This window comes from Astatotilapia calliptera, chromosome 10 (genome assembly GCF_900246225.1).
Source record: "Astatotilapia calliptera chromosome 10, fAstCal1.2, whole genome shotgun sequence".
Taxonomy (NCBI): domain Eukaryota; kingdom Metazoa; phylum Chordata; class Actinopteri; order Cichliformes; family Cichlidae; genus Astatotilapia; species Astatotilapia calliptera.
In genome coordinates, this window is record NC_039311.1 from 5,174,013 (window position 1) to 5,188,145 (window position 14,133).

General features: G+C 40.4%; 1 protein-coding gene across 5 annotated transcripts in view; it reads right to left on the bottom strand.

Annotated features, from left to right (window-relative positions):
* igsf9bb (immunoglobulin superfamily, member 9Bb) overlaps positions 1-14,133 on the bottom strand; it is a 142,827-nt gene that overhangs the window by 90,038 nt on the left and 38,656 nt on the right. For all 5 annotated transcript variants that reach the window (XM_026183242.1, XM_026183245.1, XM_026183243.1 and 2 more), the window contains exon 3: positions 161-307. In XM_026183242.1, coding sequence (XP_026039027.1) covers positions 161-307 — 147 coding nt within the window. The remainder of the gene's footprint in view (positions 1-160; positions 308-14,133) is intronic.

The window sequence follows — 14,133 nt, forward strand, 5'->3', positions numbered from 1 at the left end:
CCTTCAAAGACTGTCAAAAAGTCTATATAAGAAGGTAATAATATTTCACACATACACAACAAAGGTATGACTTTGTACTTGTACTGTCTATTCAGTTATTGTTTCACACTGGCTTTACACTGAACCGCCTGAATAATGCATGATGTCAGATGCTTCTTACCGTTGACAGTTAGATGCACCCAGCTGCCGTTGTGGAAGGTGTCATACTGCTGCTCCAACATCAGCACCTTACACTCATACCAGCCGTGGTCGTCTGAACGCACATCCTCTATCCGCAGGGAGGACTTGCCATGCAGACTGGCCCGGCCTGGCCAAGAGGCGAAGCGGGAAGAGGACACGGAGGCGAGAAGGATGGTTGGATTGAATTTCATAAGGAAAATGAAGGAAAGGAAAGAAGGTGAGAGGTGAATGAAGAGAAGAGAGAAGAGGAACACCGAATGAATGTTAAAGCAACATCAGCCTTTGAACGACTCAGATATAAATATGCAGGGATCACATAGTGCTGACACTGACGTTCTCTATACTTTAGTTTAGAGCCATTTCTAAACAAAGATACTAAAGCACTGTTAATCTGCAAAATAACATGGAAGCAGAGCAACAAGTGCGATAGCTGTGTCTATCACTTACAGGCACAGCTAAAATTGTTGCTCCCACTAAATTGCCAGTTTTCAGCCAGCTCCCAGATGTTGGGAGTCACCTCCTTCTACTGGATCTGCACTATGAACGTGCTCCTTTCATTTGATTGCAGAGTGTCACAAAGACATGCGCTTTTTTCACAAAAACTGACTTGTACGGTTTCCACATTTTTTGACAGCTGAAATATTTTCATTTGCTTACAAACTGTTAAGCAAGTTTTGAAAATGTAAAATAGATCAAATTTTAGTCTGTCTGACATTTTCACACACTCTCCAAAATCATCCCAAGCAGGTATTCACTCATTCAATCATTCATTCATTTGGCACATCAGCACTCTTCATATCCATCTTCTGGGTTTTAAGTTTGCTTAGTCTTTTGTTCATTTCTTTCAGATTATTGAGATACTAAAGTTTAGTTTGGAGAGTCTTTGGGTTTTGTTATGTTTCTAGTTCTTGTTTAATTTCGTTCCCTTCTGTGCCCGCTCTGTCTTAGTCTCTCCTTGCTGTGTCCTCCCCTTCATCCCCGGTGTGTTGTCTATAATGACGCTCTTTTTCTGTTCCCTTCTCGCTCCCTCTCTGCATCTGTCTCCCTCTCTGTCTTACTTGTCCCTAACTCTCCAGCTCACTCTCTGTTGTCTCAGCTTCCTGGCTCTCTCATTCTTTCAGCTTTGTCATGTCCGTCTGCCATGTGTCTGCTATTGTATTCCCACGTCAAGGCAAGGCAAGGCAAGGCAAGTTTATTTGTATAGCACAATTCAACAACAAGGCGATTCAAAGTGCTTTACAGAGACATTAGAAACAAGAACAAATAAAAAGCATGATTTAAAATTGAATAAAACAAGCAAATAAACTAACTAACTAGTTAACAAACAAACAAACAAACAAACAACAGTATATAAAATCAAAACAGATAAAATCAGAACAGTAGATAAAATCAGTAGTTAAATGTAAGTTTTGAAATTTAAGCTTAAAGTGTGGATTTGGTGCTTTATTCAAATGCAGCTGAGAACAGGTGAGTCTTCAACCTGGATTTAAATAAACTGAGTGTTTCAGCTGATCTGAGGCTTTCTGGGAGTTTGTTCCAGATATAAGGAGCATAAAAGCTGAATGCAGCTTCTCCGTGTCTGGTTCTGACTCTGGGAACTGATAAAAGACCGGATCCAGATGACCTGAGGGATCTGGATGGTTCATACTGGGTCAGGAGGTCATTGATGTATTTTGGTCCTAAACCATTCAGAGCTTTATAGGCCAGCATCAGAACTTTAAAGTCTATCCTCTGACGGACAGGCAGCCAGTGTAAGGACCTCAGAGCTGGACTGATGTGGTCCACTTTTTTGGTCTTAGTGAGGACTCGAGCAGCAGAGTTCTGAATGAGCTGTAGTTGTCTGACTGATTTTTTAGGTAGACCTGTAAAGATGCTGTTACAGTAATCAAGCCTACTAAAGATGAATGCATGGACTAGTTTTTCCAGGTCCTGTTGAGACATCAGATCTTTTATCCTTGATATATTCTTGAGGTGATAGTAAGCTGACTTTGTTATTGTCTTAATGTGTTTTTCTAAGTTTAGGTCTGCATCCATCACTACACCCAAATTTCTCGCCTGGTTTGTGGTTTTTAGATGTATAGATTGAAGTTCTCTGGTGACCTGTAATCGTTTTTCTTTGGCACCAAAGACTATTACCTCAGTTTTGTTTTTGTTTAGCTGGAGAAAATTGTGGCACAACCAGTCATTGATTTCCTCAATGCATTTACCAAGAGCCTGTACAGGGCCTCGGTCTCCTGGTGACATTGTGATATATATTTGTGTGTCATCTGCATAGCTGTGATAGTTTATTTTGTTGTTGTTTATAATCTGTGCCAGTGGGAGCATGTAGATGTTAAACAGAAGGGGTCCCAAGATGGAACCTTGGGGAACTCCACATGTGATACTTGTCTGCTCAGATGTGAAGTTACCTATTGATACAAAGTATTTCCTGTTTTCTACGTATGTTTTGAACCAGTTTAGTACAGTTCCTGAAAGACCTGTCCAGTTCTCCAGTCGTTTGAGTAATATGTTGTGGTCAACTGTATCAAATGCTGCACTGAGATCCAGTAAAACTAGGACTGACATTTTTCCACTGTCTGTATTCAGACATATGTCATTAAACACTTTGGTCAGAGCGGTTTCAGTGCTGTGGTTCTGTCTAAAACCTGACTGGAAGGCATCGTAGCAATTATTCTGTTTTAAGAAGTAACTGAGCTGTTGAGAAACTGCTTTTTCAATGATCTTACTTAAAAACGGGAGATTTGAGATCGGCCTGTAGTTGTTCATTTGTGTCTTGTCAAGATTGTCCTTTTTCAGTATAGGTTTGATTACAGCAGTTTTTAGTGATTCTGGAAACACACCTGATAATAAAGAAAAGTTGACGATCTGTAACAGGTCTGACTCTAAAGTCTTTGAGACCTTTTTGAAAAAACTTGTTGGCAGGACATCTAAACAGCAGGAGGAGGAGTTCAGTTGACCTAAGATGTCCTCCAGGTCTTTGCTGTTAATAGGTTGAAACTGTTTCATGGTGTTTAAACAGTTTTTTGGTGGACACAGTACATATCCTGGATCTGCTGTTGATGTACCAATTGCTTGTCTAATTTTTTGGATTTTTTCAGTGAAGAATTTGGCAAAGTCATTGCAGGCCATGGTCGAATGAAGTTCAGCTGCCACTGACACAGGAGGGTTTGTTAGCCTGTCAACTGTAGAAAATAAGACCCGAGCATTATGGCTGTTTTTAGTGATGATGTCAGAGAAGTAGGACCTCCTTGCATTCCTCAGTTGTAAATTATAATTGTGAAGTTTCTCTTTATAAATGTCATAATGAACCTGGAGGTTTGTTTTTCTCCATCTGCGCTCAGCTTTCCTACACTCTCTTTTTTCATTTTTCACCAGTGTGGAGTTTCTCCATGGAGACTTTTTCCTTCCAGAGATAACCTTCACCTTAATGGGAGCAATAGTGTCCATTACATTTAACATGTTAGCATTGAAGCTATTGACGAGCTCATTGACTGACCCTCTGGACAGGTCAGGTGTTAATGGGAAGACCTGGTTAAAAATTGCACTACTGTGTTCAGTTATACACCGTTTTGTGATCACTGTTGTTGATATATTTGTGTGGGCTGAGATTTTACTTTCAAAGAAAACACAGTAATGATCAGACAGGCCCACATCAGACACAGTAACCTTTGAAATGCTCAGGCCTTTGGAGATCAGTAGGTCAAGAGTGTGTCCTCTATTATGTGTGGCCTCTGTTACATGCTGAGTCAGCCCAAAGTTGCCCAGAGTGTTACTCAGGTCTTTAGTCCCTTTGTCCTGAGGGTTGTCCACATGAATGTTAAAATCCCCAGCAATAATTACACAGTCAAAATCAACACAGATCACAGACAGCAGTTCACTGAGGTCATTAAAAAAGTCTGTGCAGTATTTGGGAGGCCTGTAAACATTAAGAAACACAACTTTGGATGGGGCCTTCAGCTGTAAAGCCACATATTCAAAAGACTGAAAACTTCCAGGAGATAGCTGCTTACATTGAAATGATTCATTAAATAAGACAGCAACCCCTCCTCCTCTCCTGCTCGCCCTGACCTCACTGATAAAACTGTAGTTAGGAGGGGTCGTCTCGATGAGAACAGCTCCACTGTTACTTTGGTCCAACCAAGTTTCAGTTAAAAACATAAAATCAAGGCTGTGCTCAGTGATTAAATCATTAATTAAAAATGTTTTCCCAGCTAGAGATCTAATGTTTAATAAAGCCAACTTAAGTGTTTTAGAGGTATTACTTGTCCCCTCGTGTTTGGGAGCAGTCTGTGGCACACAAGGTATGTTTACTATGTTTAAAGATCTTTTAGAGTGCAGCTCTCTGTGTTTTGACCAGGCCACATGTCTCCTGTCACCTAAAAGTACAGAAATTTTAAAACCTTCTAGTAAACAGGGTCCCAGCTTCTCCTGGGAAAAGTCATCACTGCCATAATCCTCACAGCCCGGACCCTTCACACATCACACATCAGACTGCGGAGACAGGGCATGAAGAGGAACTAAGGGGGGCGAGGCTGGGCAATGTGACTTCGATTGCTCTGTTGAGGGTGGGGCTCGATGGCGAACCTTTGGCCGCTCTGGTGGGGGGTTTATGGGGGACAAAAAGGGATTGGGACGGGGGGTAGATCTGAGCCCAGCATTGACCCGCTCCATCATCTCCTCAGTGAATTTCAGGTGTGGGGAGGAGGGAGAAAGGGAGGGGGAGGAGGGTGATGGCCTGTCAGGGGTTTGGGGGACTGGGGAAGGTCGTGGTCCCTTGTCCTGGTCGTTGGTGTTGTTGAGAGAGTTGGAGGCAAATAGGGATCCCTCTTCTTGCCTTAGATGTCTCTCCTTTCTGAGGCTCTTCCTCAGATGCCATGGATGTCTCTCCTTTCTGAGGCTCTTCCCGGGTGGGGGCAAATGGAGCTCCTCCTCAAGGTTTCTGCTGGGCTTTGTCTGTTCTTGGAGTACTGTTTGTTCCTCTTTATGAGATAACTCCTCGTTTATCTCAGCCTTGGCACCAAGCACAGATGGATGACGTATGGAATAAAACAAGTTGGAGGTGAACAGTTTCACCCCTGACTTGTTAAAATTAAATCCATTTGCTTTGAACAGATGCCTGCGTTCCCAAAAAATATTAAAGTTGTCGATAAAGTGCACTGAGTGGTCAGCACATGCTGATATAAGCCATTTATTCAGTGTAAACAACCTGCTGAATCTCTCGTCTCCTCCTCTGACCGGCGGTACAGGTCCACTGATGAATACAGCTGCATTCAGAGAGTTTACAGTATTTAATAATCCAGTAAAGTCCCGTTTCAGAACCTCCGACTGTTGTTTGGACACATCGTTTGACCCTGTATGCAGAACAATGTTTGTCACAGTTGGATATTCATCTGCAATTTGAAGAATTCTCTCCTTCAGGTTGTTGACCATATCGTTAGGAAAGCAGAGGACTTTAGTGTTCTTACCGCACATCCTTTGTACATCCTTTACGGCAGAGTCACCCACAATCAGAGTTTCAGGCCTAGCCTTTAGCTTTCCCTGTGGCCTTTCACTTTTCAACAGATTTTCAGACCTTATTTCGCTGCTTTTAGATGGATGGTTGTCCGATATAGATCCAGGGTCCTTTGATAGTGGAGCAAATCTGTTCTGCAGTTTCACATTCAGTTGTTTTGGAGGTTTGTTGTTAACCTTCCTATTCACGGTTGTCCAGTCCTGTTTCCTCCCGTATACAGGGGTAGAAGAGCTTCTCTGTCTCGTAGGAAGTGAAGGCCAGTCGGTTTCAGAGATTTCAGCTCGCTGTGCCCTGCCTGTGATACGTCCTCCCCCTTCCAGGAGACATGATTTATGTCTTTGTTTTGCACCAAGACAGTCTAAGGGGGGGATTATCACTTGAGGATTTATAATAATGCACAGAGTCTACTTTCTTGGTCATGTTATCTGTGCTCCTTAGCTGTGTACTAGCTTGCTCATCGCCATTGTTTTGAATCAAAGGCAAGGTTGTTTCATTTCCACACAGTCCATTTACCTCCACGTTTACTTCTAAGCGATGAATTTTTGTCTCCAGTACTGCAATCTTCTGCAGGAGGCTGTGGTAGTCATCTGTGGAGAGGGAAGGCATCTTGTTGCTAGTTAGCCTAGCGGTTAGCACCTTTCCAGGCTATTGAGGCTGCTCGGTGCCCAGACGCTGTAATCAGGCTTCAGCTGTGTCTAGGCCACAGACACACGGAGCGCTGAGGATAAGGTAACCATAAAATGTTGCTGTTTCTGTTAAGAACACTCTAGTCCTAATGATCTACAAGTGTCCAGAAGTTATCGCAGGTAAGCTCACATGGAAAAAAGGGAAAAAATCAGCATAAAAATCAATAAAAATCAATATAAGAAGCAAAGCATTCAAGAGCAAAGAGATGAAGCGTCCACACTCACAAAGGGGAGGAGCAGAAATGTGAGCTGTGTGTCTGAGTCTGCGTCTCTTTTTCCTACTTCCTGTTTTATTCTGATAGTCACATGTCCTGTGTGCATCATGTTCAGTTTTGCTTCCCCTGTCTCGTCAGTTAGATTATGTCCAGCTGTATCCCCCAAGTGTTTCCTCTTTGCCCTGATTCACTGTGTGTATTTATTGTCTGCATTTCCTTCTGTTCCTTGTCATGATCTCTCTCAATGCTGTGTGTTCTGCCTGCCTAGTGTCTTCTCAGTTTTAGTTTTGTTATCTGTAAACCCACCAATAAAGCTGCCTTCAAGTTTAATTCTGTCTCAGTCCTGCATTTTGGGTCCTATCCTGCCGGCCTCACAGCGCGTCATGACACCTTCACTACATCCATGAATCTTCTCTGTGGCCTTTCTCTGTTCCTCCTGCCTAGTCTCTCCATATTCAACATCCTTTGTCCAATATATCCACTACTTCTCTTCTGCACACCAGCTCCACCTTGCACTAACTTTGTTATCAGATCGCCCAGCTTGAGCTCTTCTTCTCATGTACTCATTTCTAATCCTGTCAACCCCGCTCAATCCCAATCTTAGCATCTTCAGCTCTGCTGCCTCCAGCTCCACCTTCGGTCTTTATGTTAGTACCACTGTCGGTGGTACAGATGAGCAGGTCTCAATTGTAACTCTTCCATTTCACTTGTGCTGCTATTTAATCTCATCTACTATATAGCTTTAAACTCAAATACCTCTACTTCTTGCATTACACCTCTTAGCTCTTGCAACTCTCTGCCTGTCATTTACATAAATGTTTCACTCAAATAAAATAAGTTGCAGTAGCATTGTCCAATCCAAGCTCTCTTTGTCTATTTCACCCTTTTGAAAGACATTTCAAATAGCTCAATCTCTGATACAATTCCTCATGATCTCATTGCGCTTCAGCCTTAGCACAGTGGTATGGTGTTTAGCCCTGTCACCTCACAATGAGAAGGTCCTGGGTTCAAACCTAGTCTGGGGTGTTTGTTTGTAGACTTCTGTTTATGTCCTCTTCTTGTCTGTGTGTGTTCTCTCTGGGTACTCTGGCGTTCTCCCACAGTCCAAAGACATGCATGGCGTTGCCCGTAAAATGGCTATCTCTCAGTGTTAGCCCTGTTACAGACTGGCATCCTATCCAGCCTGCCTCTCGCCCTATCACAGCTGGCATAGGCTCCAGTCTGGATTCAGGAGAAGGGGAATTAATTTAAAACTCAGCTTTAATGCTGGTAACTTGCACGGGGAAAAAAAGTCCAGAACATTTGCAACATTTGTTTTTCTTTGAGGAATATCAAAGTTTGTGGCATGATGCTTTTTGTGCAATCTTTGGCACTCTGTCATGTGTAGAATTATTATTAACAGGTCATGGTGCTAAATATTTTGGTAATTTTTACAAATATGTACAAAATGTAGATTTGTCCTGCCAATTAAAGTGAGTTACAAACTTCTTAATAATTTCTGGTAATTAATAATGAATGCAGCAATTTGGGGATAAATCAAACTCAGTGTGAGCTGTCATTTTCAAAAGATCCTCATTAAAAAATTAATATTTAGATGTTTTTAAACTGCTGCCAAACCTTTTAAAGCAGAGCAGAAATTAGGTTAATTAAGCAAGATTAATGCAATTACAATTCTGTCTACTCTATGTCCCTATATAGTGCACGGTCTACTTTCATGTTAACTAAAGTAACCAAAGTGAATTATATAAGATGTACTATGCAACATTTTCTTCATTATGTGCAGTATTTACAGAGTCAGTGCAATTTAACAACCCCCATACAGTAAGGTATGACTAACATGACATACATATATAGTTTTTACACTTGTGGAACACAACAATAAAAGGTAAACTGTAACAAAAGAGAGGAAAGTTGAGTAAGGTGATTTATGCCATGGCAATGAGGCTTAATGGTGTCATGTAGAAAAACTATCTGGTTATTCTGTTGCAATTTATATCCTACATATAGTGTATATTTAAATGAGTTATACTCAGGCACATTCACCACAGTGCCAACCACTTCCCTGATTTTTCTTGTGTTTGTCAGATACAAAATCCTTAATTTTCACTACATGCGCAGAAATGTCAAATCAGACTCATGGTTAAAGTGTAAAGCATGCACAGGACATCCGGCTGACTACACTAGAAGACGAACACTTCTAGTGAAGACGATGAACACTTTGTTCATTCAAAAGAGAATAATGGTGCCATACAGAGGCCTTACTGTGGCTGAAGCATGTTTTTATCAGAGCCATCTTTATGCCAGGCTTTTACATTTGATGCATGGATGATGTCATCACCATGCAACCCTGCTCTGGCAGATTGTCTTCTGAAACAGTAACGAGGAACTCCATGCCTCCACAGGGCCATGGTTTGCAGTAGTACACCCAGCCCCTGCATATTTAAGCAGCAAACCATGTATAAAAGTACTTCTGATTATTTTAAGGCAGAATTGTCTAATTAGGTTTTGCTCTCTTATGGCCTGGGAAGCAGTGATGGAGTGAGAGAGGAAGTGGAATTTTCCTGTGAAATCTTTTAATTCCAGCCTGGTTGCCTCTCAGGCAAAAATAGTCTGAGGGAGAACCCAAAGTGGCAATCGGGTGTAACCTGTGAAGGTAAATCACATGTCAAAAACCACGAGGAACAATATTTCAGTAGTTAATGGAGAACACGGTTAGCAGGTAAATTCCAGGTTACTCTATTGGACATTGCTTTTAATGAATTTACATTTTTTAGGATTTTAATATGAAATAGAAAGATGGGTTATTTCTTTCTTCTTTACTTCCTAGCAAAGTTATATTGAAAACATAGTCCTTCCCTCACTCATCCTATGTATGTTAATCAATCTGCAATAAGCTTACAATATAAACTGGCACCAGGATTAACAGATTTTATCTATATAGATTTTAGAAGTTAGTAAGCTTTTCAAACACTTACAAATCCTTACAGATTATATATGTGTAGTGACTGATTTCAAAATAAAATATCAAATGCTTGAAAATGCCACAGCGGAAAAATTTCAAGAAGATAGCTGGGACATGCTTTCCAATTATAAAAGTTTGACTCATGAAGCTATATTAAAACAAACTTGATGTTAGCTAAGTTTCCAACACCAGTGACATACGAGTTAGTCAACTTTACCAGATTCATGAGTCGCAAATACCAATCATGGAAACGCCATGTAAATCAGCTCTGGTGTTGTTTTGTATGGCGTTATTTTTGTGCCACTATTCTAAGCACATGTAAAAAAAAAAATTGCAGGTGCAAGTGTTGCATTTTGAGCAGAAATTTATTTTTTAAAAAATGTTAGACCACTTTTGCAAATATGTGATGTCTTGATAAATCAAGCAGATATTTGAAGTTTACACAGCACCATTCTCGCATGAAAATATCTTAAAAGTTTATTTTGTGACCCAGAAAGAGTAATATTTCAAACTCTGCCACTCTGTGTTCCTCCGCCACTGCCTCGTTTGAGCTTTGGACGAAATGGATTCTGGGATATTGCATTTCATCATTTCGAGATGATTGGAGACCAAATCATCCAATCAGAGTTTTTTGCATCCAAGTCTGTGATTGGCTGGTTTTGTGGCACAAATATAACAGTGTACAGAAAGAGTTGAACGTGCACAGGCAGAAATGTTGAGAGCGCGAGCAACACATTGCGAGCGAGCGCAAATGCAAAAACTGAGCGAGAGGGGCTGCTATTGTGTGTGTGTGGATAATAGCAAACACTGAAATACATTTTTTGCACGCAGCTATGAGTTTTGTTCACTCAAATTCAGCTTTTCTTCGCTCAAAATTAATTTCTCCACTAAATGCAACACTTGCACCTGCAAATTTGTTTTACGTGCGCTCAGAGTAGTGGCACAAAAATAACGCCATAGTTTTGCTGCCAGTTGTACAGTTGCATGTGGATGAAATAGCAAAGAAGGAGGACAACCTCCAAAGTTCTCAACTTCACTTCTAATAAACAACTGGATTCAATTTGACATTGGCTGTTCCAAGAGGACAATGATCCCAGTAGCACAAAGAAACTGGTTTTGGAATAGTTAAGTAGGCCAACATTAAGTCTCTGGAATGGGCTTCCCAAAGCCCTGAACAGAACCCTACTGAAAATGTGTGAACTATGCTTAGAAGTCAAGTTCCTGCCAGAAAACTAACTAACTAACTAACTAACTAACTAACTAACTAACTAATATCAAATCAGCCAAGAAGAGTGTAAAATCCAGATGGAATAATGCTAGAATCTTGTTGAGTACTACCAAAAACATATGGTCCAGGTGTAATCTGCTTAGCAACATTTAACCAAATATTAGTGGGCAGTAGAGCAGGACGATATGACCAAAAATATTTATCACGATATACATTTGAAAATTTGCGATAACGATATAACTGACGATATAATTGACACTAGACAAAATACTTTACAACTCCACAACTTTATTAGTGGAAAAAAAAAAAACATCAATGTATTTTCACTTAAACAAGCAGCTGTTTTTATGTGCATTAAAGTTATATAAAAGTGTAACAGTGCAAATGCAAATTCCTTGCTGACAGTTTAACCAAAAGGCATTTCCAGTGGAAATTGGCCGACATATCCTCAGCATAACCATGTAGAATATCCACAAAACTTAAAAAGAAGTTATACACACACAATACGGTAACATTATGTTGAAGCACAGTACGTATCACTCCGCGAGGCTCCTGCCTACGATAGCCGTAACGCTCCGACAATCCATCAAGCGGTGCGGCTTCGTAGCTCAGCAAAGTCGTACTGAAACATTTGACAGATTTTTGAGCGCCGTGCACATAAAATCGTTTCGAGGTCACAAACAGAATTCATACATAAGGCACACGGGATTATAAAGGGCACTGTCGATTTTCAGAAAAATCAAAGGATTGATTTTAAGTGTGCCATATTTTCCAAACAACACGGTAATAACGACGGCCCGCTAGCATGCTCTACCAAAAATAGTGCTTTGTTGTGTATCTGACGGACGAAAGCTAAACCAGTTCCACACCAGTGAAGCTGCAGCATTTTTACAAACCAATTCTGGTTCATCCATTTCATTCAACGGTTTGCTTTCGCCCTCCTCTTTCTCCGTCGCCGCCATGCTTTTTCCGACGTGTGCGTATGAAAACAAAGGCACTGCGCATGCACGTTTTACCCATATTCTATCGCGATATTTCATTCTTCTATTGTTGGTGGTTAGCACTGTTGCTGCACAGAAAGAAGGTCCTTCAGCTATCTCTCATTAAGTAAATCTCACTCAGGTGCTTATTTTCGAGGATCTCGTGTTATTGAAATGAACTGCTTGGATCTGAGTTCATTGTTAGTATAGAACCCACCTTCAACCATCATCAGAGATCGAGATTTTACTTGACCCCCATTTTTTTTATTTGAGAATATACATATTCTAAAAATTAAAGAGATCTGTGGTGGTAGATTTACTTGCCTAAGGCCAGTAGTTCATTTATATTGCTGCCATAAAAATCTCAACAGGTGACAAGAGGAAGATTTTACTGCGGTCATAGAGAAGCCGGAGTCATTTGTATTCCTGATTTATTCCAACATACCTTGAAGCATTACTACACACTCAAATGAAGAGTCACTAGAGGATTTTGGTGGCATTTAAAAGAAAACTGTGCTCTCTCTGGCCATGTTTTCTATCCACACTTCACTAACTGTTTTCAGTAGCAGTTATGTCCTTATCACACACAGTAGTCACTGTGGGTTTCCTCATAAAAGCCATACATTTCAGGAGACATTCCAGAAAGCTGCAATTAAGCATTTCAAACAGTTTCAGCCAGAAACAAGTACTACACCTGTGCAAGCTAACATAACAACAAGAGCTAAATAACACAGCAAACAAAGGAAACCTTTGAACCCTTGACCTTTTAGAGTGGGACTGACATGGATCATTTATGCTGTGAGGGCATAAGTAGACACATTTTTCTGAAATGTTTCCATTTGTCCGCCTTATAACGAATGGTGCCTCCAAATCAATACAGAGATTCTCTGCATTCTTTCCCCCGCATTGCTTCTCACTTGCTCTTTGTACTTGTGTGATAAAGTTACTAAAAACTACTGCAACTTTAAAAGAAGCAGGCTTTAAATACAGATTGTTCTCAGTGTGCAGTGAAAATGTAGTTATTGAACTACGTTATAAATGCATTGACTCGTGGTTAACAACAGCACGAAGACAGCACTATTTTTAACAGCGTCACTGACCACAACAACATGTTGTCTACAGCTCACCATTGAGATTCAAATGAATGTTAAATCATCTTATGGGCACATAGTAAATAGAGCCTAAACTACACCCACAACAATGCAATGAACATATAAAAAAGGAATGTTTTGAAGACAGCAAAAGCAGCAGCCAGCAGGACTTTGATTCGTTGTAATAATGACAGAGGTCCAGCTGTTCCTCTAATCCTATCTTGTTAACTCAATCTATTCCTACTTCTTGTCTCTTTTATCAGTTTCATACAATCACCACATGGCAGTCTATCACAGCTCCAGTCATGATGATTGGCATTAACTTTGATAAGATTAGAGGACTGGCCTTGGGTCCACATTTTCAACTTGGTATGAGGTCGCTTTTGGTACTGCAAGATCCCTTGTTACCGCTGCAGGTGTAAAATCAATACTACGCTCATATCTGTCCATTAAATACAAGAATAGAGCCTTCAACGGAAAATCTTGGAGAAAAAAAAACATGTTGATCTTTTTTCTACTGTTATTTCTGTACAGATCCTCTTTTACCCCAACTTTCTATCATTTCTATGGTACGTGGACACTGAACAAAACCTCTGTTTGTTTCTACTATCACCAGACATTATATCACTCAATGCGAGCCTGCCAGGTTTGCCAGGACAACTTCAGTTCAGTTCTCTCTGTTGCCTACATAGAAGACGACGAGAGTCTATGGAAGCATTTTAAATAATAAAAAAGGAATGAATTTTAAAAAATGTATAATTTTCTTTCTTTTTTTTTAACTCAAGTTACCTTAAGTTAAATAAAATGGAATAAGGGGCTAACTTGACACTCTTATATTATCCTATATATAGGATATACATAGAGGGAGAGAAAGAGAGAGATAATAAACTAATTATTATTTGTGGTTTGTTAAATGATCTTTCAGTTTGCTTATTGATCTTTCATCCATATCTCCATCCTACAGATTCCCATGTGTACCAGAAACATTCTACAAAACTTTGACCCATGATATCTCGGGGCTTCGGAGGTCAGCACTGTACCCTCACAACAAGAAGGTCCTTGATTCAGTTCCACCAGCTCAATGAGGCCTTTTTGTATGAAGTTTCCTGTGAATGATGTGTTCTCTCTCGATACTCTGGCTTCCTCCCACAGTCAAAGACATACTTGTTAGATTACATCATTTTTCTAAATTGGCTTTAGGCATGAATTGTTGTCTGTCTCTATGTGTTAGCTCTGTGACAGACTGGGTTCAGGGTGTGCTTTGCCTCTTGCCTTGTCT